General features: G+C 40.1%; 1 protein-coding gene across 5 annotated transcripts in view; it reads right to left on the bottom strand.

Moving 5' to 3' along the window:
* MTA3 (metastasis associated 1 family member 3) overlaps positions 1-26,054 on the bottom strand; it is a 118,903-nt gene that overhangs the window by 10,627 nt on the left and 82,222 nt on the right. Inside the window, exons 17-19 of one of the 5 annotated variants that reach the window (XM_053383328.1) lie at positions 23,649-23,680; positions 10,328-10,482; positions 2,319-2,346 (exon numbers count right to left, since the gene is read on the bottom strand). In XM_053383328.1, coding sequence (XP_053239303.1) covers positions 2,319-2,346; positions 10,328-10,482; positions 23,649-23,680 — 215 coding nt within the window. Of the gene's footprint in view, positions 1-2,318; positions 2,347-10,327; positions 10,483-21,210; positions 21,325-23,648; positions 23,681-26,054 lie in introns of those variants that run through there. The other 4 variants (XM_053383327.1, XM_053383329.1, XM_053383330.1 and 1 more) reach the window with 4 other exon arrangements.

Here is a 26,054-nt window from a genome sequence, read left to right as displayed (position 1 = left end):
TCTTTATTATAGCTTGGTGTATACGTCTGAAGGGTTTCCCCTTCCTGATTTCTTGTACAGTGAAGTTTGCCTGGCTGCAAAACAAAGTAATTCTAATCCCTTCAAGTTGCACAAAATTGCAGACACAGCTTGGAAACTTTTTTTTCAAAATATTTTGCAGTGTTTCAAGCACTAAGTTAAGTCATCTGTGGTTTTCCACACCAGGCTAAGTAGCTGAACCTCTGTGACTAAGCAACTATATAGATATTGGTATAGATTATGAGACAATACCACAAAAGCCCTCCTGGATATCAAACTGCACCAGTGCTCATTTCCCTGTGTTGCTGGCTCACCATAAGTTCTGGAGGCTCTCTGACCCTGTTAGACTAAAAATGTAGTTTCTGTAGTATTTGTTTCCTCCTCTTTGCCCCACAATTCTCTTTCCTAGTTGGAATCCCTTCTCTGCTGTTGGCTGCCTAGACTCTGATATAGCCCCAAATCCCAAACATGCCCTCATAATCAATCCCAAGAAATTCTCACCAACATCAGCATGTCATGAAAACCCTTAAGGCATCATGGCTTCTCAGTTTGTCATGTAGAGCCTCGAATTCCCATCTTTGTTAAGGTACGCTAACCAGAAATGACTCCACTTTGGGAGAAGCGGAAGGAAGAGAAAGTTGGTGACTGAGACTGCCTTCTCCTCCTCCACGCCACCTCCATTGCTGCTGCTCCTGGGAGTCAGAGAAGGTGGGGTTGGGGGAAGGGGGAGGGAGCCAGGCAGACAGGCCAGCTGGTTGGTGTAGCAGCAGCAGTAGCAGAAACAGCAGGAGGGGGAAGGGAGAGGAAGGCGACAGGGACCCCGCCAACGTTGCTGTTCCCACCAAGGGAGGCTGCAACTGTCCGGCCTGGAGGGGAGCCCAGCTAGCCATTCAGCTGGTCATAATGAGTAAACAAACCAACCCCTGTGTTGCAAAATATGAGTCAGCAATATCAAAAGCAACACGATGGCCAGAAACAATAACAATGTGAACAACTTTATGGAATAATTCGAAACATCAAAACAAACAAACTAAAGTCTCTTTTCTGCTTACAAGTGTTGAACTAATTGGCTGATGAAGAATTCAGCGAAACAGTAGTTGTTATCCAGAAACACTGTTCAGCAGAGTTCAGAGTTGGACATCAGAATTGGACATTTGCTGATTATACAAAGCTTCACATCTTGCTCTGCGCCGGGTAAAGTCTGGCACCGTTATTCATTTAAGGACTTTCAGAGACTTTAGTTTGTTAGTTTTGTTGTTTTGAATTATTCCATAAAGTTGTTCACATTGTTATTGTTTCTGGCCATCGTGTTGCTTTTGATATTGGTGATCCAGCCAGTCATGCCAGATAAAAAGCAGGAAGGAAGTCAGGCTTGAAGAGAAGGGGGCAGCTGGATGGGCAAGAACAGGCCCTGGGGGTGATGGGGAAAGATATAGCTGGCTGAGGGTTGTGGGGGACAAGGAGGTTATGGGAGTTGGGGTGGGTGCTGGAGCTAGATGGGCTTCAGAGGGTTGTCTGTATCATCAAAAACGTTAATAAAAAAATTAATGTGCAAAAGAAAGGGGGCAGCCATGATGATGATGTAGAATACAATGTCCCTATTTTTACCTGAGGAATGTTGGGGGGTATGCTACTGAATTACTTAGCTGGGGAGCTGGGGAACCAGCCCTGTGAACATTTCATTGACTAAGAGTCAGGAGGCTTTGCAACCCAAAGAAAGGAACCCAGCCCGGTCTGGATGATACAGTTTGGAACAATGCAATCGTCTATATATGTCTACTCGGAAGTAAGCCCCACTGAGTTCAAAGGGGCCTGCTCCCATGCAAGTGGGTACAGGGTTGAATCATTAAGATCCTGATCTGGAGCAATAGGAAAAGGTGTCAAAGCTGCTGTTTAAACTTCATAAACGCAAACCCACTGAATCTCTTATTTCTTGGGATAATTGCTAAAACACTTGCAATATCCTCCCTTTTTCCACTGGGTCAATTAAAGAGAAGCAGAAGAGGATGAAGTGGTACTTAAGACCTATTTCCTCGCCCCCACTTTCTAGAGGGTTCCAGATATCTCAAATAAAAGCAGGAAAATTATTAGCACAAAGCAATATTACAGACCCGGGAAGCCAATTGTTTGGGGATAAAAAGTACCTTGAGAATTACAAATGGTTTCTGCAGTGTGGTGAGACTACTGTGAGCCCTCTTAAGTGAATTACTAGCATCAAAAGGTAAAGCTGTGCAGACTTATAAAATGGAAGGTCATGTTGCTGTTTTAGTGAATATGCTCCCAGTGGAGTAGGCACTTACCGTGAGAAGGTTTCTAACTGCTTCCGCACTGAAATGAAACAAGCATTGAGTCATTCAAGAGTCGTTCTAGACACAAATATGCTTATTGGCCCACTGAAGGAAAGTCTTCAGCAGGAATGGGGAACCTGTAACCTTCAAGGTGCTATTGGACTCCCATCTCATCAGCCCCAGCCAGCATGGCCAATGGTCAGGAATAATGGGAGGTACATTTCAACAACAACTAAAGGGCCATAGTTTCCATATTTGTTGGCCACTGGTCATGCTGAATGAACCTGATGGGAGTTGGAGTCCAACAGCATCTGTAGGAATACAGGTTCCCCATCCCTGATCTACAGAACAACTAGCTGATTTATACACTGCGCAGCCAATCATTTTCACATGTTGCTCAAACGGGAAAATGTTAAGAATGATGAATCTATTAGTAGTATATTTAACATAGAAGAATGGTAAATGTTTCAATCCTAAACTCATTTGCTAGGGAGCCAAACCTAACACAGTGGGACTTACTTCAGAGCAAACATGAACAGCCTTGTACTGAAGGTTACTAAAGCAGGGGAAACATATATATATATATATATATATATATATATATATATATATATATACACATATACATATATATATATGGGGTAAAGGTAAAGGGACCCCTGACCATTAGGTCCAGTCGTGACCAACTCTGGGGTTGCGGCGCTCATCTCGCTCTATGGGCCGAGGGAGCCGGCGTTTGTCCACAGACAGCTTCCGGGTCATGTGGCCAGCATAACTAAGCCGCTTCTGGCGAACCAGAGCAGCGCACGGAAACGCCGTTTACCTTCCTGCCGGAGCAGTTCCTATATCTACTTGCGCTTTGACATGCTTTTGAACTGCTAGGTTGGCAGGAGCAGGGACCGAGCAACAGGATATATATATATATATATATATATATATATATATATATATCTGAATCCCACTTTCTCCAGCACATGAACTGTTCAATGCTTTTTAACAATGATCAATGAAATATTCTGCATGGTCTTAACAACTTATGAACACCAGCTATGGTTTTGTAGACCCTGAGAGGAATCTTCAACAGAGCTGGGGTCAAACTGTTCATCTGGACAAGAGGCAAATGACTTTTGTTTGTTTGTCCTTGTTTGCATCCTGTACACTTAAGTCCATTCTCCCTGCTCCAGAGCACTTAAAATTTCACCAAAATATATGTAAAGATGTCCTTTAAATGACAGCCACTGCATTTCACTGCTCTGTAGCTATGCTCTTATCACCTTTTCCCTAAAGCTCTGAAAGGTGGGTAACTATTCTGCCTCGTGTGTGTGTGTGTCTTCTCTCCCCATCCACCCAGATTCCTCTCACCTGTCCAAAGCAATTCCCACAACACTATCTATTTAATTTATTTATCTTAAAAATAACTACTTAAATCATTTGGCTGCTTTTTATGTTAAGATATAATAAGATATTTTCTGGAATGATGGGTAGTTATCACCTGAGACAACGAAATGACTCGGGTGGTAACTACCAATGAGACCTTGGCATTAATAATAGCCCATGTCCAACATAATATGCCTGTCTCAATCATAACTGAAAAAATGTGGGATTTAGGCTGTAATCCTGTACCCATTTCCGGAAGAGTAAATTCCCTTGAAGTTAATAGGATGTACAAGAAGACACATATGGGATTCCATTACTAGTAATCAGAAGTAGTGCAATACTTAGACTGGCTGCATGCTTCACAGGGCAAGCACATTTCTGGGAGCACACCATGGTCAGGGCTGGCCAATCCATGAGGCAAGATGAGGCAACTGCCTCAGGCAGCAGAATCCACAGGGGCAGCAGATCCAGCCTTCAAGGAATGCAGAGTCCATGGCCTTTGTTGTCACAGCTCCTTGGAGGTCAGATCTGCTACTTCCTTGGCAGGCCCCCTATCCCCAGTGCTGCCTCTACAGTGGTCTCCTGGTGAAAAAGAGGATACTGCTGGTCTCCTCCTCCAATGCAGATTTTTTTTTTTTTTTTGGCCCTTGTTCTTGAAGTAGATCTTCACTCACTCCTTCTTCCCTAGAAGGAGCAGAGCATTTTGCGGTTCACCTCAGGTGCCAAAATGTCTTGGGCCATCCCTGCCAAAGGGACGTCATTGTTTCTGAAAGCAAACACGTAAGGTGCATGTCCTAGGTCCAAGAGGCAAGACCAATCGGAGCTTTTAGGATCACCTACAAGGATATTTGAGGGTTCACTTCTGTCATTTCCTATACACATCTACTTAGAAGTTAAGTCACATTGAGTTTAATGGCCTTAACAGGTAAGTGGGTATATTTATTTATTTCACAAGATTTATATTCTGCTCGACTGTAATAAAAGCTCAACAGAGCTTCCAAAAATATAAAAGAACAATATTATCAGAAAAATACATTTGAAAAACTATTTAAAACATTTAAAAAAATGTTTTAAATCATCAATAAGCTAAAAACCAGATTAAAACACATGTCAACATGTCTGGATTAACTTGCCTAAACAAATATGTTTTGAACAGTAGCCAAACGAATTATGGTATAGGACCATTGCAGCCTAAATGTAATACTCTTTGATTTAACCTCATGGAACACTAAAGTCTGCTTTAAGTGGGTAACTCTGTGAAAGACTATGATAATGGCTCATAACTGCCTTAAAATAATGTTGTCATGTCGGGAAGTCCAGTCCATATTTTACATGTTTCAAATCACCAGGATCTGGAGCAATTTTCCAGTCTAGATCTTACACAAAGCTCCAGATACTAGACCCAAAAGCAGCTGAAGGATACTGATGTATGGCGGGCTTCCTCGTGCATAATGTTGATTTGAATTCGTTCTAAATGTAAGGCAAGAGTCAACTAACAAATCCCATCAACACAAGCCATGCACAAGAGCTGCAGCCTGCATGACAGGGCTTCCTCCCATGCCCCAACAGTGTCCCCAAAATGGGGTCATGGAGGGTTCAGGAGAACCCTCAGAGCAGTGATGGAGGTGGTTCAGGGGATGGGGTTGTTCTATCTGGCAAGCTGCAGTGCTTTCCCTGATTGGATGTTTGCCATAGAACAATGTTGAATTCCAGTGTTGAATTCCAGAATTTCAGTGTTTTGGCCAAACATCCTTCATGCAAAGGGTACATCATACATATGGTGTTGGCAGCAGATGACCTTAACAGAGGAAGGGAGGAAGCTGCCTTTGGTCCATCTTCCTCAATATTATCTACACAGACCGACTGATAGAAGGAAACATTCTCAACCCTACCTGAACATGCCAAGGATTGAACCTGGGATCTTCTGCATGAAAGTAGATGCCCTACTACATATTACGAAGTTACTAAGCTATAACTCTTCAATCCCTACCAGTTCTGCTAGTCCAAATTTACTACGTTTATTCTGTATGTATGATATTTATTTTATACATACAAATTACAAATTTATGGCATTTTTACAAAGGCATAATATGGTTCAATCATGCAACCGGCTTCATCATTCATTTTCATGGTAATGGTCCTTGCATTATGAAGTTTAAACAAATCCAAGCTGTCACTCAGAGTCACATTGCTCCTGAAGTTCTGGCTAATGCAATATGATTTTTCTATATTCTTTGGTTATATAAAAACCAAGAGTGGCAATTTAGCACAATGAAGACAATTTTAAAAACATAGTCATTCCCTGCATTAAGCTAAAAAAAGACATTTACAAAAGAACCTATATTACAGCTATTTCGTTTGAGGACAAGAAAGCCTAAAATGAGCCTGGGTTAGCAAAACACAGCTAAATTAAGACGTATTATATAGGCTCATAGCACCTTGAAGTTCTTGAAAATATAGAGAGATTAACAAGCAACTGCAAAGTTTCTCTGCATGAGCAGTTTATTGGGGAGATGAATCACAGGCTAACTATTGGAAAATATTCACAAGTTATTACACCTCCACCCGTTCCATTCCCTTGTAGAGTCCAGGATTCCAAGGGATTATTCACACATAATTTCTCACCACAATATTACACAATACTACAGATCTAGCAGCTAAATGTGTAAACTGAATCCAGAAAAAAATATATTGCATCTTCACTGCGAAGACAATGTGTGTGTTCAGTCAATGCATGGAGGAAGGAATGGCTCCACTAGCAACCACATTTGTCGATTGTAGCTTTTCACCAGACCAGTGCATGGAAACTCTAGATGGGTTTTGCTGCTGCAATACCTCTTCTCTTGCACATAGTGATTGCACACAGATGTAGATAGTCTGTGAAGAGCCAGTGTTTCCTAAATATGGGCTGCAAGAGCTGAAATTGCTCAATCATCACTCAGTGTTGCAGTTCATCAGGTGATGAGAGCGTGCTTTAAAATCTATGTGTGTGTGCATTCACTCTGATCTTTTGTCTTGTACAAATGCAGCAATCACACACACACACACACACACACACACACACACACACCGATAGAAATGAAGATTGAAGAGACTGAGGAAATAATTTAGTCTGCAGAGGACTTAATATCGATTCAGAACATCCTGATTTTCTTTTCACTAAGGGCAGGGTTGTGGGAAACCACCAGTAGAGTAAATGATCTACCTTTTTTCCACAGTCCTTCCTTGCTTCTATTTAACTGCGAAAAAAGCCAGAATTTCTAAAATAATTCCACCCTAGATACCTGGGTGCAATATTAGAACAGGGAGGCTGGAGCAAGCCAGCCTGAAAAATGTACCAATATGCTGATAAATAATGGTTTCTGCAGTACAAAAGTAATGTGCCTAGAAAAATTGTCCATAGGAGTTTAGCGTTATCAAGAGAATGTTGTAACATTGCTATTTTTATGTAATGTTTCCACACACAAAATATTTTCATTTTTCTTGGGTGTATTCATAAAGGACTTTAGAGATTAGAGAAGTCATGATGGACAATGGTAACAATATTGGAATCCTATATTCTGTTATAAAGTACCCACCCTCCCCAAGTGAGCATCTCTGATCAGACCACACTTCTGGAAGTCCACAATAGACAGATTATCATGTTTTTGTTTTGTTCACTAATAAACAGTTTGAAGTTAATCCTTCTTTTTTTAAAAAAAACAACAACAACAACCTCACAATATCACACTTTTTTCTTTGTTTTTTTTACAATACCACACAATGGAATTCTATTTTGGCATTAAGTTGTATATAACTTAATAAATAGTAACAACATGGAGCAGGCTGCCCAAATGGGCCAATAGTGTCAGAAGCTGCAGAGGCTAGAACTGGCTACATACCCAATTGTCCCAGTTACCATCCCCGTCCCCCATGATTGTGGTGATCTTTTTGGCCACCACAATCTCATGCCACAATCTTGCCCCCAAAGAGCACTTTTGGGGGACAGGAAGACCTTGTACAGCATCCCAAAACATGTGTTTTTGGGTGCCATGCCTGAAAAAAAGCACTTTTTAGAGTCCTTATCTCAAGTGGGTCATGTGACTCATGTCAGAGTGCGGACGTGGAAGGTGGCATCCTGGTTTTTCATTGCAATGTGTTGCAGGATATGTGGGTGCTTCTAGTTCTGTTTGCAGCTGTACACAGAACCCAGGCAGAATTGCATCTTGGAACACACAAAGAGAGGAAGCTGCCTGATGTAAAATCAATCCATTGGTACACTGACCTTGGTATTATCTACTATGACTTTTAGTCAGACAGAGCTCTTCCCGAGTGCTACCTAAAGATTCTGGGGAATGACTCTATGTTCTACCACTGAGTCATAGCTCTTCCTGACATCTTCCAACTGTGGAGTAGTCTTAGGCTCTGGACTGGCTCCACTTGCCCAGGCTGAGCCCTTCTAGACAAGTCAAAGGCATTTGTCTACAGTGATCTTGTCTGAGCTACAACCATCTTCCTGCCTCGGTTGTGTTTCTGTGCATCCCTCAGCTCGGCCTCAGGGATTGGTCCCTCAACTCTGACTCCCCAGCTCTGCGCTGCCTCTTGGATCACCTCTCACAACTGCCTGTACCTGACACCAGGGTCAAGTCTTCAAAGAAGAAGAAAAAGGCCAAAACTCCTACTGTTAGTCCCTTGTAGGACACAAAGCTGCATCCCATTTATTGTTGACTGTCAGCAGCATAAAGTGTCCATAAATAGGCAAGATGCAGACACTGAAAACAAATAAATAATTGCGAATTACTAACAATATAGTCCCAGCATTAGATAAGGCTCCTTTTCCAGCTTAATAATTTCCAACAGTGCAACAATTAACATTTCACCAGTGGGGCTGGGGCAACTGTTCCAAAAATGCCCTTAAATATGTAGCTGGGAATGTGAGCCCAAACACATCAGGCAACTAAATATGAAATTTTATGGTGGAGATATTTTCCATGCCAAGGTTAGGTACAGAACTATTTATGCAGGGCACTGTCTTCAAAAGACAGTGATTTGCAAGGGCTGCTAAACTCAACTTGATCAGAAAAAGTAACCTATATAAACCAGTGTCGGTTCCCTAAGCCATCCTTTTGCATGTTGCTAATTTGAGCACCTCCAGGATTTAGGAAAACTTCGTAAAAACACTCTGCTTCATAAAACACATTACATCATTGATAGTAACCTGTGATCAAGTTCATGTGGAAGAGAGATTCAAGCTGAGCTGCCATTATTCAAATTCTGAAGCATCCCAATGTACTGTGAATATTTTCCAGTCCATGTCCATGCAAAGCTAAGTAAATTAAACCTAAAAGCTAAGTAAATTAAACCTTTGGTAACTTTTCATACTGGCAACATACTTTTTAGACATGCATCATTTCGCAACACAGTAATTCAATTTTACTAGCAAACCAGAGGTTAAACTAATCCCTTTCCAGCCCAGCGAGAAGCACAGGCAGCGTTTGCGCAATACACCTGCACACGGCAGCCAACACACTAACACGTCGCGACACACAGTTTGGAAAGCTCTGCATTACAGTAACTTCAGGGCACACTGGTGTTTCTCATAGCAAACGTGCAACAGGTTAATAAAATATATGCATAGGTTAATTGCCATAGGTGTCCCCAACATTTCCACACAGTTATTTATAAAGTCATGTGTTCTACATCCATGTTTAGTAGCTTGCTGCTGGAAATACCAGCATAACAAATTTCTCCTGGAGCAATCAGTATGTTTGAAGCTCTCTATTCTTCCAAGCAACGGCATATGGAAATATTCAAGAAGTTATTCCTTATTTTCCAACTGCTTTCAAGCTATTTGGATAAATGAAGCTGTTCTGTAAATATTCAGCCATGTACCTATGTATAATCACACACACACACACACACAGAGATGCATCTCAATCTAAAATAAATTTGCCAGTTTCCCCTGCGTTTTAAAGGGATCATCAAGCCATCACTGAATAAGCTATAATTGAGGGATTTCCATGGCAATCAGTGCATTGGAAGCATTTGCACTTAGAAATCTTTGTGCTTGTAAATAAGAATGGAAAGATGTTTTAATAAAAGGACTAAGCAAGGGTAGCACTGCAGGAACAGGCTGCCTTTGGTTCTTTATACAGAGATAAATAATGGTCAGATGATGAAGAAAAGATATCGGGAAGAATCAAAACCCCACACAATAATCTATGAACAAACCATGTTCACCCTCTGAAAAACCCACAGCTTTTATATCTACCTCTCAGCCGGAGTACAAAAAACCATTTCCTAAGTGCTAAATTGTGGGGAAATGTTTATTCTTCGGTCATATGATGGAAAGTGAGGAATTTACAATAGCCTCTTTTTCTAGCACAGAATAAATGCATGAAGGATCTTTTGCCTGCTTGAGATACTGATATTGGATCACTGATTACAGCCTTTCTACGGATTTAAATGTGCCTATAAATATTACCGTAGCACTTGATGGAGACTGTTTCAGTATGTTTGACACCTGTGGGAATTGACTAGCTGGATCCATCATATGCATAAGAATACATTTCGGCGTTCTCAGAATGTTACCTAGCAATGAGAGGGCGAGCGAGCTTTCTACACTCTTGATTCTTGCAGGCTCTTATCTCCCCACTTTCTCTTACCTGGTCTCTTCTGTAGCAATAAAGAAACCATCATCAGGAGCATTGAGCCAGTTTTGTCTCTGCCTCTTGAGCAACGGCGTAACACTTGGCATAAGGTCACTTGTGCCGACTTGTAAAGTTTTACCATTAGTTGTATAGAAATCATGTGCCGCTTGCTGAAATCATTGCCAAAAAAATAAAAAAAAATAAAAAAAATCAGGAAATGTTTTAGAAACATGGACTACAATCCAATGGAGAGTGTTATTTTGTCCTTGTTTATAAGCTCCCCACCACATCACAACACAACAAAGGATAGACAGGTTAGTCCAGGCAGAGGCAAACTCGGCCCTCCAGATGTTTTTGGCCTACAACTCCCATCATCCCTAGCTAACAGGACCAATGGCCAGGGATGATGGGAACTGTAGTCTCAAAACATCTGGAGGGCTGAGGTTTGCCTATGCCTGGGTTAGTCTCCCCGGTGTCAGTTTCACATATGTTTAATCATAAATCCGTTCTGCCCCATTTTTAATGCATCAGTATTTTAAATTGCACACATTTTAGCTCTAAAATATACTTTTCCCCCAAAGTGTTTATTTTTGTATGGATTTCTCCCTGAAATATGCAATTTGTAGGCATCTTTGACCCACAACCTGAATCGTAAAATCAGAAGTGTGTAGCCCAAAGGATAACTGCAGTCCGATCCATGAAATTAGCCTAGGAGGTGGCCAGGATTAAGTTCATTCACATAAATTCACACAGAATGAACATCCCTAATCACAGCCCACTTTTGAAAGACCAGGTCCTCTGAGATTAATCCATATGAGAGTACTTGGGAGCTTTCCATAGTCATGCCCTTATCTCAAACTAAAAGTAATGTTCCAAGTTGGGAGCTAGTAATTAGCTGTGTCTGCCACATGGCAGGCATCTGTCACAAGAACCTTGTAGAGCTACCTTGGCTGAACACCAACGAGACCAAGATACTTTTTCTCATTTTTGGTGCCTCAGACCTGCAATTCCTTGGGCCGCAATATCCCTAGTGGCCCCTCTAGCAATCTGGTGCCCAATAGCATGCTGAAGGTTTCTGACATTGGATATTGTTGCCGTAGGCACTGCTGATTCTCTGCTCCACTCCATGGGAGTGATAAAGTCCCAGTAGAACCCATTACAGTGAGAAATGTGCTCATTTGCTGTTGCTCCTTCTACTAAGAGCAACTCCTGTGGCTGTTGCTCCTCCTCCTTATATTAGCCATTAAATTATCCTCCTAGTCCTAGCATAGATTAGCCTTTAATAAGTACCGATGGGATATAAGGTTCCTGTTTTGCCTGTAGTACTATTTCAATAAATATTAGGCTACCCACCAAAAAGGCAGACTGGGGTGCTGAATGCATTTGCTGAAGTTTAGCCTAATCTGGGTTTTAAATTCAAACTCAGTCCAGGGTGGCCTGATATATCTCAGTATGCAGTCCTGTGGACAAAGCAGTGAAGAATGCATGGCATAGGAAGTCAGAAGGAATAGAGCTCTTTGCTTTTTAACCTGGGCATTACTCAAATACTTAATGCTCCCTCTAAAGCCATTGGAAAGCACATCCACTGCTACAGAAGAACATGATCAATAAACTTTCAGGCACAAACTCTTTGAAGATGATGTCAGATATAGTGCTCCCATTTACTACTTTAACAGCACTTCGGCGTTATTGATGCCAAACCACGGAAAGATTCACCACACTGCTTTTGCCCTGAAAGCTTAGGAACCGCCCCTGCCCTCTCAATTCCTGAGCCCATTAGAAGCATCTCTATATGAGCTGCAACCTCAGCCTGAAAAGATGAGCCATTGCAATGTTTCCCTGAAGCAAGTTTGCTAATTTATTTACAGAAAACAGCTGGCTGAAAAGAGGCATATTCATGTGTCACTAAAAATTTAACCTGGCCAATCCTAAGCAAGTCCAGCATGTGTGTCACAAACATTTAGCCGAAACCAAAACCAAATATAAACAGGGTTGAAATCAGTAGGGGCAAATCCAAAGTGAGTTTTGCCACCTGTTTACTTTCCAACTGGCATTGCATTTAAGGCATGCTTGCTTCGGCTGTGCAGAAGTGCTATTCAGCTCAGAGCATCTGTTTTGCATGCAGAAGATTCCTGGTTCAGTCCTTGGCATCTCCAGGTAGCGTTGGGAATGTCACCTGCCTGAAACCCTGGACAGACCTGATAGTCAGCGTAGGCAATAGTGAGCTAGAAGGACTGCAGGAGGTTGTGGTCAAATACAACTAAGAAGCAAAGGGCTAGTTAGTGCATGAAGAGCTAAAGGAGTTGTATTGCTAGATAGACTCAACTAGGTCATGCCCCTTCTTCTCTGGAAGCCTTTCTAATTCTTCTTCTACTTTTTCTTCTTCTTCTTCTCTCTCTCTCTCTCTCTCTCTGCATCATGTAATGAGACAGACATGAGTTAGCTTGCTCCCAGGCTTACAGCACATGTTTGGAACTCTATCCTGTACTTTCTACCTAAGAGTATTTTGCCTGTGTTATCCTTGCTGCTGCATGGAACAATGCATGACTGAGACTTTGAATCTGTAAGTAATTCATTTTAAACTTACTTAACAGTGTGGTCTACTCATTGCAAAAGGGGTAGGAAAAGGTCAGCTGTTGTGTGCAGCTGAATGGGATAAGAAAGGTTGAACAACCTATATTCTTAACACTTTACAGTGCTACTTATTTTTGTGAGATTAATACTCTGCTACTAGGGTTCTCTGTGTGCAAGCCTCACAATTTGAATCCAGGCACCTAGCCATTTCTTTTTGTTGTTCACCTCCACACACGGGTCTACAGGGATTCATATATTTTAATTCCTCCCACGCAGACTTGGTATAAGGCACTTCCTCTGTTCCTAAATGTCCTATTGCCTACTGATAGGCAATATGAGAGACACTATGGAAAACAATCAGGGTCAGGAAAATGCCAGGGCACAGAAACCAGGCCAACTCCACTATTAGTTTCATTTGACTGTCTTTGCAAATGGTGGCCTGGAAGTTTATGAAGCAGTCAAAGGTAAAATCACATAGCTTCTGACCTTCCTGAATGCCCTACACAAAGCAAAAGATCTCATCCCTCTGTAAGTAAGAGACCTCCTCCCGTTCTAGACTTCTTTGTGGAACACATAGAGCGTGTGGTTGTTTCTCACATTGTATCAGACGCCATGAAGCATAAATATTCCGCTGCTCACCCACTGCCCCAAGCTCTCTGAGCCTTGCAAAGAACCCAGATAAGCAAGGATCTCTAATCTCATCCTAAGATTCTGAGAGGGACTGGGTGAGCTCAATAATAGCAGGCCTCTCCACATTCTCTCAAAATTTTAGGGGTACAACACATGGGGTGTTTTTTTGCTAGGACTCCTGAAATCTTGATCCAGCACTGGGTATATTCATATGTCCTCTCAAGAACTGGCCAAACACATCAATGCAAGAACTGAAATATTCTAAGCACTACTAACAGGATGTCAGAAAACATTCAAGAATGCAACCCGAGTCTCTATCCCTCATAGCAGTACAAGTGACACGAGCAAAGTATTTATTTATTTCTTCTAATGCTCATATCTTCACTTGACTAACCTAAAATCAAGCTCTTGAGGATCTTCAGGGCTGTGACTCACTTTATATTTCCTTGTATAAAAATAAGGTATCCTTTAGGATAGAAACCTATGCATTATTTATTTTTTATAATTAGATATCATTTTACTATAAAAACATTACAAGCCATCAACATTAAATAACCCCATAGCAAAAAAGAAACACTGCAGCAGACTGGAAACAAATATAAGAATATAAACAAATTCAACAATAACTTTAAAACTCCCCAACAAACTCAGCAAAATGGTACATCTATACCCGCACAGGAGACCAGTGAAATTAACCAATGTTCAAGTCCTTCTCAAAGATTTGGATTTTTATTTTGTTGGACCCGAGTGGGCTTCCTTTGGGAGGGCATTCAATAAAATTGGTGCCATTATTGAGAAGGCCCTGCTCTTAGTAGACTCACAGAACTTCTGTTGGCAGGAGGACACAGAGCAGGACCTCACATGCTGAATAGAGTACACGTGGAAATGTGTGAGGGGAAAAGGTATTCCTTAAGGTACTCAGATCCTAAGTTATTTAGAGCTTTCAAGGCAAGAACCAACTCTTTCCATTATGCTGTAATGAACTGGCAATAGTATAGCCAATCTAGTATAGACTGAACAATGCTAGAATACTGTGCTCTAATCAACCAGCCGCTGAAACAGCATTTTGCATCAGTTGAAGTTTCTTGTCCCTTTTCAAAGGGCAGCATGTTGCAGTAATCTTGTCCAGAGACTACAAGAGCATGAATTAGCATGGCCATCCCAGGAATGAGTCCCAGCCCATAGTTTAAGAATAAAAAGTTTAGGGTTCCGTGCCACATCTGAGACTGCCTCCATCGGGTGGGTAGTACACCAACAGAAACTCTATCCTATCTCAGACTCTTAACAGCAGAACACCAACAGAAACTCCATCTTGTCTCAAATTCTGAACATCCAGTACACTCCAGGAAAGGCAAGGGAAATTATGAAAGAACATGGCAGCACTTCATCTTGCCTTTACATAATTGCTCCTGCCCACATTTGATACACAAAGTCATCTTATGGATTCATTACATTTATACCTTGCCATTACTCAAGCATGCTTACATTAAACTATTCAGTAACAGATATACCACCAACACCTTATGCATTATAGTAACAAAAAATGGTTTAGTAGACACTGAAGGAAACTACTATCATTTCAAATTCATCATAAACAGAAGTGCCAGCTTCTCTGGACAATTAAGGGGGCCCAACACGATATTCTGACGTAGGGCCCTCTGAATATTGAGGGGGCCCTGCCCTCTAGAGAGGAAAAAAAACATAGTGTTTTTTTCTTTTTTCTTTTTTAAAATATTTATTAAAGTTTAACAGATACAAAGAAACAAAGAACAAACAATAAAAAATTACAATAAAAAAGAAAGAAAAAATATAGAAAAAGAAAAGCAAAATTTTTTTTTAAAAAAACACAAACATTTAAAAAAGAAAAAGAAAAAACCCATATTTTCATATCCTTATTTTACATTTGCTTATTTCCTTGACTTCCTCAAACCTCCCTCTTTGCATTCCAGTTCAATTAATTATTTCAGCAAGTCCTTTCCCTTTTTCTCCAATTTAAATCCAAACTTTTTCTTAACACAATTTAGCCTTAAATTTTACACTTTAACCATAGTCGATCTATTCTTACTTAATTCTTAGTAACATTTCTACTAAAGCCCAATACCTTCTTTCCAACAATCTCCTAGCATTCATTAATTTTGCAATATTTCTGTAAAAAAAAATTTTTTTTTCCAATCTTCTTCCACCGACTCTTCTCCCTGGTCTCGAATTCTGCCGGTCATTTCCGCCAACTCCATATAGTCTATCAACTTCATCTGCCATTCTTCCCGGGTAGGTAGATCTTGTGTCTTTCAGTACTTTGCAATAAGTATTCTCGCTGCTGTTGTAGCATACATAAAAAAAGTTCTGTCCTTCTTTAACACCAATTGGCCGACCATGCCCAGAAGAAAGGCCTCTGGTTTCTTCAGAAAGGTATATTTAAATACCTTTTTCATTTCATTATATATCATCTCCCAAAAAGCCTTAATCCTTGGGCACGTCCACCAAAGGTGAAAGAATGTACCTTCAGTTTCTTTACATTTCCAACAATTATCGGGCAAATGATAAATCTTTACAAGCTTGACTGGTGTCATGTACCACCTATATATCATTTTCATAATATTCTCTCTTAAGGCATTACATGCCGTGAATTTCATACCAGTGGTCCACAACTGTTCCCAGTCAGCAAACATAATGTTATGCCCAACATCTTGTGCCCATTTAATCATAGCAGATTTAACCGTTTCATCCTGCGTGTTCCATTTTAACAGCAAGTTATACATTCTTGAAAGTATCTTAGTTTTAGGATCTAACAGCTCTGTTTCCAATTTTGATTTTTCCACCTGGAAGCCAATTTTTTTGTCCAAATTATAGGCTTCTCTTATTTGATAGTAATGAAGCCAGTCTCGCACTTTATCTTTTAATTTCTCAAAACTCTGCAATTTCAATTTATCTCCTTCTTGTTCCAGAATTTCCCAATATTTCGGCCATTTGGCGTCCATATTGAGCTTTTTCAGGGCCTTCCCTTCCATCGGTGACAACCACCTTGGGGTTTTATTTTCCAGTAAATCTTTATATCTTATCCAAACATTAAACAATGCTTTCCTGACAATATGGTTTTTAAATGCTTTATGTACTTTAACCTTGTCGTACCACAAGTATGCATGCCACCCAAAAACATTATCAAAACCTTCTAAATCCAGAATGTCTGTGTTCTCAAGAAGCAGCCAATCTTTCAACCAGCAGACTGCTGCTGATTCATAATAAAGTTTAAGGTCTGGCAGGGCAAATCCGCCTCTTTCCTTTGCGTCAGTTAATATTTTAATTTTTATTCTGGGCTTCTTGCCCTGCCAGACGAATCTAGAAATATCTCTCTGCCACTTCTTGAAACAGTCCATTTTGTCCAAAATTTGCAATGATTGAAACAAAAATAACATTCTTGGCAATACATTCATCTTTATAACTGCAATTCGACCCAACAAGGAAAGCTTCAAATTTGACCATATTTCTAAGTCCTTTTTCACTTCCATCCAGCATTTTTCATAATTGTCTTTAAATAGATTCACATTCTTAGCTGTCATATTAACCCCAAGATATTTCACTTTTTTAACCAATGTTAAACCTGTCTCCTTCTGAAACCTTTCCCTCTCATCCTCATTTAAATTTTTCTCTAAAACTTTAGTTTTCATTTTATTCAACTTAAACCCTGCTACATTGCCAAATTCTTGGATCAGTTCTAATACTCTTTTAGTGCTTGATTCTGGCTCCTGTAAAGTCAATACCAAATCATCTGCAAAAGCTTTTAACTTGTACTGTTTAGTTCCCACTTGAATACCTTCTACCAGTTGGTCTTTCTAATCATGTTTAGCAAAACCTCCAGGACCGATATAAAGAGCAATGGAGAGATTGGGCAACCTTGTCATGTACCTTTCTCAATCTTAAACTCTTCCATCACTACGTTGTTCACAATTAGTTTAGCCTTTTGCTCAGAGTAAATTGCACCTATACCATTTCCAAAACTTTGACCAACCCCCATCCCCAGTAAATTCTTTTTCATAAACTTCCAAGAAATATTGTCAAAGGCCTTCTCCGCGTCCACAAAGATCAGTACAGCTTTAGTGTTAATCTTCGCTTGTAACTTTTCTAAAATATTAATTATGTTCCTCGTATTGTCAGACAGGTGTCTGCCCGGGAGAAAGCCCGCTTGGTCTTTATGAATTACTTCTACTAACACCCTTTTTAATCTTTTAGCCAAAATATCTGCAAAAATTTTGTAATCCACATTAAGCAGTGATATGGGGCGGTAGTTCTTAAGCTGTGTCTTTTCGGCCTCTATTTTTGGTATTAGTGTAATGTAGGCTTCCTTCCACGACTCTGACGCCCTTTTCCCTTCCAAAATTTCATTACAGACTTCCTTTAGAGGTTGTATTAACCATTCTTTCAAAGATCTATAGTATCTTGAAGTCAGTCCATCCGGCCCTGGAGATTTGCCCAGTTGCATACTCTGGATAGCCCCTTCTACTTCCTGGTCCGTTATTTTATGGTCCAGCATTAATTTATTTTCTTGGGAGATTTTTTGTAGTCCATTTATTTTCATGAATTTATCAATGTCCACTTCACTCTGCTTTTCTTGCGTGTATAGTTGTTTAAGATACCTCTGAAAGCACTTTCTGATTTCCACAGGATTCTGTACATTCTTTCCTTCCACTTCCAAATTCGTAATAGTATTTAATTTTTGTCTTTTTTTCAACTGCCAGGCCAGCAATTTCCCACACTTATTTGCTGAATCAAATGTCTTTTGTCTCATCTGTTTAATCTTCCATTCAATTTCCTGGTTCATCAATTTCATATATTGTACTTGATAAAGCTTTATTTCTTTCAAGATCTCCTGAGACTTTGGTTTTTCCCTCAATTTCTTCTCTCCTTCCTTTATTTTCCCCAAAATTCTTTCTTTTTTCTCATTTTGCATTCTCTTCCTAATTGCATTCTGTTGTATCAGGAATCCTCTCATAACGGCTTTACTTGCATCCCAAATTACTCTTTTTTCCACAGTCGTATTCATATTTATCTCAAAATAGTCTTTCAAAGTTTTCTGAGCCTTTTTAGTAAATTCATCATTCCTAAACAAAGAGTCATTCATCCTCCATCTAAAGGAACCAGTTGGCATCAATTTCATTTCCATCCTTACCGCATTATGGTCAGAACAGGTCTTGGGGCATATTTCCACTTTGCTAGTCTTTGGGGCCAACCCTCTAGTTACCCAGATTTGATCAATTCTTGTCCATGTCATTTTAGCCTCAGAAAAGAAGGTTCCCTCTCTTTCCAGAGGGTTCTTCACCCTCCAGATATCGATTAAGTCCATGTTTTCAGTCATGTCAAAAAAGGTTTTTGGTAGTCTTCCATCTTTGGTAATTGTTTGTCTTTGCGCCTTATCCATATTTGTAGATACTACACCATTCATGTCCCCCATCAGAATCATGTTATAGTCCATATAGTCCATCAAAATTTCGTGCAGCTTCTTGAAGAATTCCGATTTCCCTTCATTAGGTGCATAAATGCCTATTATCAAAAAATTTTCTCCTTGTGTTTGAATTTCAATTGCTATAAATCTTCCTTGTTCATCTTTAAAGATAAATTTAGGTAGAAGGCTCTCCTTTGCATAGATGACTACACCTCTTTTTTTAACTTTGTCCGATGAAATAAATTCTTGGCCTAGTTTTTTATTGCCCAATACTTCCTGTGTAACCTTGTCACATGAGTTTCTTGTAGACAAATCAAGTCCAATTGCTCTTTTTTCAATAAATGAAACACTCTACGCCTTTTTTCCGGAATATTTAGACCATTGCAATTCCAGCTCAGGACCTGCAAAGCCATTCTGTGGTTACTTTGATATTCCCCCAACCGCTCCCAGAGTTTGCTCCTCTTCTGAGGGTGGTACCGTTGGTTCTTTAACAGGAGAATCCAATCCAAAAGACAATGCCGAAATGTCCAGGGGGCCTTTACCTGGTGACGTTCTCTTCTGTGTTCTTTGCTCCAACCTGGTAGTCTCCTTTCCAATGTAGTTGAATCTATTCCAGTTCCCTTCTGTAGGTCTTCTTCGTATTTGTACAAAAACTTTATTTTATCTTCCAGAGATCTTATTTTTATTTTCCTTCCCTTGAAGTTGAAGGAGAGGCCTTGAGGGAACTCCCACCTGAAATTAACTTGGTTCCTTCTCAGGAGATCCACCAGGTCCTTATAATCAAGTCAAAAGATGTTTTGGGATATCTTTAAAAATTTCCACCTTTGATTGGTGAATTACCAAGGCGTTCTCGTAGTGCCAACTTAGGATTTTATCCCTTTCTTCTTTAGATCGGAGTGTGATCAGGCAATCCCTTATTCTGTTCTTCTCCTTTTCCCCTCCTCTTCCAAGTCTGAAGGCTCTCACAATTTTAAACAGGTCTTCTTGCAAATCTAGGTCCCAGTGGGCTGCAAATTCGTTCGTTAGATAGTCAAAGAGTCCTTTTCTAGTTCAGGTATTGCTCGAATCCTCAAGTTTGTCTGTTTCTCTTTAAGCTCGATCATAGAGAACAGCACCTTATGATCTTCTACTTGTTTTCGCACCTCAGGGACCTCTGTTTCTAGTTGTGCCACCTTGGCTTCAACAGTGACGATCTTCTCCTTAACCTCCTCTGCAGTCTGTCTAGTTAAATTAGATTCCTTGACTAGTGTCTCAATCGCTTCTGTATTAGAATTAACTTTTTGCTCCAAACTTTTAATAGTTTGTTCTGAACTTTTTATCGATTGTGTGTTCTGGTCCAATTTTTTGTTCATTTGTTCCAAGGAGTCATTTATTTTAGTCAAGGCAAGTGCCAAAACATCTTCCGAAGTCATTCCTCCCTTTGGTTTAGTATGCATTGAGGGCCATAGTGCCTCGGCCCCCAGGAGCCAACACACTTGGTCATAAAAATACCTATTGTGAATTATATGTAACTGAATATTTCATATAAATTAAGAAATAGTAGTAGTGGATAAACAAACTCCATTTCCCAAAAGAGTAACTAAACTAAACAGTGAGTCCATTGACCACACACAACTTGTCACATTTCTTATCTCTAATTCAGAGGCCCAGTATATTATAATCATATGGCAGGTTCAAAAAATATGTAACAGCCAGTATGTATATTTGATTCAGCTTATATGATGTCAAATACCATCAAATACAAATTTATAAAAGTTTTCCTTGTGGTTCATACACAAAGTGGACTGTGGAATATTCTGCCACAACCACCTTCACATTTCCTGTGGGATGCTTGTATTAAGATCCTTTCCCCTGTTAATTTGATTTACCATAATTTTATTAATCTGTTTTAAAGTTCCTTTAAAATAATTATTTGAGATTACTTTGCCAAAATTAGTACAATAAGTCATACTTAATAACTGAATTAGTACGATCCCTTAGTGGGCCATACATACTTTGTGCTCAAATTATTTATAATGTGTCCAATTTTTAAATATAGGAATAAATGAGTTTCTGTTCTGCCTGTCTCCTCTTCAATCTGTCTGGAACATTTTATTAGGTCATCTTTTAATATACTCCTGATTCCAGACATACGACGAATTTCCCAAACTACTTCTTCAAAGCTTCTTGCCATCTGCAAAATAATTGTTCTAAAATCTGTAATCAGGGCTCCTTTTTAGGTGATAGAAATGTTTTATTTAGCTGATTTTTAAAGAAGTTGCATTGCAACGTTTTATTAAACAGCTTTTGAAAGTAAAAATAATCTATGTAACATAAGATTTTGAATTTGTAACTTAAGAACAGAGCTGGAAACCATTCAAGGAAGCAGTGTCTGAAAGACAAAACATACAGCCAAAATACACTATGTCAAAGTCTATTGAGAACAAAAGTAACCTCTGGCATAAAACAATTAATAATAATAAATTTGAATTTAATACAAGCACCAGTTGTGAATGACAGATTTTGGAAATCCAGTGAATTCTCTTTAGAAAACTGAGGGAAGATATTGCAATGATACTATGATGACACTAGTGTGAGCAGATCTCCTGATTAATCAGGAAACATGGATATGAGCAGCGATCTTGATTGAATCACAATGTTAGCATCTGGTATTCTGCTCTGGACTGTTTATGTCACCAAGTTATTCTGTCATTTTGCATCAAACATTCAGATTTGTACACAGGGTACAGTGAAGGCCAGACTCACAACAAGAGATTTGATTGGAGCTATGAGTCACTAAATGACTCAAATTCTGTATGAGCAGGTGGGTACAAGTTGGTGAGAAAGGCATGATGCTACTGTCACGCAAGAGTGGATAACATGTGGCCTTTGCGACTAATTTCATGTAGCCATCAGGTTAAAATCATGGTGGGAGGGGGAAGCCCATAAGAAAAGAAGGATATGGCTAGCAGACCAAGAAAAATGTGCTGGGACAAAGTCAAAATGGACAGTTTATTATTATTAATAACAAATATTATTTGTTATTGTTGTTATTAATGTATATTTAATGTATTTATGGCCTGCCTTTTCCCCAAGCTGGGATTCCAGACAGCTTACAACCTTTTAGAAACACCACTTTAAAATACAAAATAATTAAAAAAACAAACTAAAAACAATTGTTAAAATACAATAAAGGACATTTAGAACCAGTACTGAACTCTTGATTGCCCTGTTAGCTGCCAACATTGTCTGCTCCTTCGTTTTCAAAGGCCTGTTTAAATAAGAAACCTGCCAGTTGAAAGATAACAAGGAGGAAGCCAGTCTAATCTCTTTTGGGAAGGAATTCCACAATCTTGCCGCAGACATATGAAAGGCTCTCTCTTGTGTCACAACCATCTGTGCCTCTGATCTTGATGGGACTGAAGGAAGGTTCTCACCCAAGAATCTTATCACCCAGGCAGGGAGATATAATCTACCAGGTAAATTGACCAAACCATGGGTAGGGGGTAGAAGGAAGGGGAAAACCTTCAAGCAATCATTTCAGACGTCTTGCAATTGTGATGTCTCTCTCATCTCATTGAGTGGTGGGGTGGGGGTGAGTAGAAGAGGGAGAAAGAAATGGAAGAGAAGGGAGATGGGGGCACTTGTTGGGATCATTCCCACCCATCCCTGGCATATGGCCCAGGACAGAATGCTTTGGTATTTGAACCTTTCACTCCAACCTAAAATATTCCTATGAGTTCCTTGGCTGATGAAATGAAATGTAGATTTCACGTATGAGTTTTCTCTAAGGTATATTTATGATCTTAATAATTCAGCCCACTAATCCTCCCAATTTTCAAGTCATTGTGGGGGTCTTACTATTTCTTTATATGTTTTTAACAGCAGAAAAGAACTGGAACTATGGCTGCCATTCCAATGTTTGCTAACAGAGCTTCAGCTGCTAATCATCTTTTTGTTTATTTAAACAAAAACAGGGACAAAATCAGACAACTGTTAAGTATTTGCTTTAGGAATTTATTGGGGTTTTCCTGATTTGTAACATAATTTTTAAATCAAAGTAACAGTATCTCTCTTGAAGATGAACACACATCATGAGAATAGCCATCTCACAATACATGAAATATTATTGCACAGAAGCAATAATAATATTGCTTAGATTCATTTGACCAGGACCACATGGTATAGATAAACTTTGTGGAAAATTGGGGATGGGGACTTGGCCCCCTGTGCCTCCAAATCCAACACTTGTTTGCCACTGTTTCACATTGGCTCCCCATGCACAATAGATTTCAGAAGAAGATGCCACCAGGTGTCTCATCGGGTGGGAAGGAGCATCCCGGCAGGCATGTCGCTGTTGTTTACCAGGAGGGAGAGGGAAAAGGCAATAGAGAGGTTGGTCCAGTGCAAAGGCATCAGTGTAGAACCTATCTGGTGCTCCTGCTGGTGTGTTGGCACCACAACAACCTCCTCACCACTCCATTTTCCCCATCTCTCCCAGTAAACATCAGCAACCCAGCTGCCAGGGAGCAAGCATTGTCGCCCCTCCCTGTCCTATGAGCCACTTCTGGTACTAAGGCTGCAATCCTTCCTATGCACATTTACTTGAGAGCAAATCCTAACAGACACATTAGTTTCTGAGCAACCATGCATAGGATTTGCACATTCTTTAAGTCCAAATCCAGTAAAATCAGATAGAAAAATGTTAGAACTTACCATTTTAGTCCCATGTGTATGACTGGAGAGTCCTAAAACAAAACCACACACAACACCACAGATTAGACCTAGATTGGCTTACACACATCCCTTTACAACAAATTATTTTCAATGCCGCTTCCTCAAGAGCAACCGTAATACTGAAAGATACAGAATGCCAAACAGAGAGCTCCAACTACAGAGGCAACCTTGCAATTACAGGGCCCACCACAGCAGATGGGATTGATAACAATCTTCAAATATAGGAATGCCTGGCACATAGAAAATGGAGCAGATTTATCTGCTGTTGCTCTAGACGGCAGGACAAGAACTAATGGGTGGAAAATGCAAAGAAGTCATTTTCTGCTATATGTTTAATGAAACTTCCTAACAGCTATTTGACAAATTGCTTTGAGAGGCAGTGGACTGTCCTTCACCGGAGATTAGTTAAGTAGAGGCTGGACAGCCGTTTGTTAGAGGGTAAGATTTGCATCCTTTGGCCCACTCTCTTGTCCTTTGACAAAAATCTCACACATTTTTGCCTCTGGCCCGTTCCACAACTGGCTTGCGACCCTCAGACTTGAAAACATTTCCCCAGCCCTGTTATAGATGGTTCCCTGATAAGTGTCCCATCCAAGCACCACACAGATTCAAAATTAATACATTCAGGAGTAAAAATTGCATCACATACCCATGAGAACAGTCTCTTGGCCTCTGACTATTCCCAAACTCACCAGAAAGATCCCCCTTGGCCTACTAAATCACTTCCTCGTCACTAGGGAAAGCCAGGTTGTCCTACCACAATTAGTTTTGAACAGATCTAGATTGGTTGCCAGCAATCAGTCCCCGCTCCCCAAGATGTTTACACATGATTTGTTTTTATTATGCTTTCTAAGGGCTTTGAAGTTGCTGAAGTCAAACTAACCTGGTTGCAATTTCCTTTCGTACCCACAGGTGAAGCTACTTTGGCAGTGCTGCGTCAAGTGAAAATCTGAGCTTAGCTAATCAATGTTGCTAAAAGCAGAACAATCACTTGAGGAAACAAGTCTGACAATTTCAGCTAGACAATTAAGACAAAGTTCCTAGATGCAAACAAGAAAAAATAATTGTGGTGCAGTCAGAGAATAACGTTTTGCAGGAACCTATAAATCACTAGCATTCAGAGAAAGTGGTCTAAAGCAGAATGGAGTGCATGTCATACTGAAAACTGTAACCTAATGGAACATTTGTAGTTGGACTTTAGTCTACTGATGCTGGGGCAGTCGAGTGGGTTTCACAGCTTAGGGGAAATTTGAAGCCAGAGTCTGCTAGGTCCTAGTCTGACACTCTAACCATTACACCACAATGGCTTTCACCCTGGCTAGACACAGAGAATTAAGTTTAGGTATTTATTTGTAGGGCCCCACACCTGAGAAATAGGGGCTTTGCTCCACATTACTGTTTTCTACAGTCTGCATTGTATTATTTATTCTTTTTTCATATTTATATCTTACTTTTATTCTTTCACAAGGAGAAACTCTAATGTAGCACTGGGGGGGGGGGGTGTTATAGTAAGTATACTAGGAACCAGCAAGCTTACTAAATTAAGATCGCATATGCTTCCATGTAAAATTAATGTTACACAGAAATATAATTTGAGAGCCCCCAAAGTTATAAAATGTAATAACAAGTGAGGCTTCTTCCAGCAACTCTTGGAATGAGTGTTTATGTCATTGCTAAAACATTAAGGTGACTCAGGGTTGCATATTGGAATTTTGTTTTCCAAGGAGATGAGCTAGGAACTGAAAACAGATTTCAGACAGAAATGTCAGGTGCTTCTCCGTATGTCAATGAAGAAAAAAAGAAGAGACGGGGCAAAAAGAGAACAAATCAAATACTGCTTTTAAAGATTGTTTAAATTCATTTCCTTCCTGTCTCCAAAAATATGCCCCAGCACTTCTAAATTGAGGGGAATGTCAGAAAGTTCTCAGATCTAGATCTTAGGGTTGAACATTGGGGGTGGAGGTGCTCCTTCAGGTATACTGGGCCAGGGCCATTTATGGCTTTAAAGGTCAGCACCAACACTTTAAATTGTGCTTGGAAATGTACTGCGAGCCAGTGTAGGACTGGTGCTATATGGTCCCGGCAGCCGTTCCCAGTCACCAGCCTAGCTGCTGCATTCTGGATTAGTTGTAGTTTCCAAGTCACCTTCAAAGGTAGCCCCATGTAGAATGCATTGCAGTAGACCAAGCAGGAGATAACCAGCGCATGTACCATTCTGATGAGACTGTACACAGGCAGTCAAGGTCTCAGCCAGCATACCAAATGGAGCTGGTAGGCAGCTGCCCTGGACACAGCATTAACCTGCACCTCCATGGAGAGCAAAATGACTCCCAGACTGCACACCTGGTCCTTCAGGGGCACAGTTACCCCAGAGAATCCACTACA

Source organism: Podarcis raffonei, chromosome 3, assembly GCF_027172205.1.
Source record: "Podarcis raffonei isolate rPodRaf1 chromosome 3, rPodRaf1.pri, whole genome shotgun sequence".
NCBI lineage: Eukaryota > Metazoa > Chordata > Lepidosauria > Squamata > Lacertidae > Podarcis > Podarcis raffonei.
This window is presented reverse-complemented; position numbering and strand designations above follow the sequence as displayed.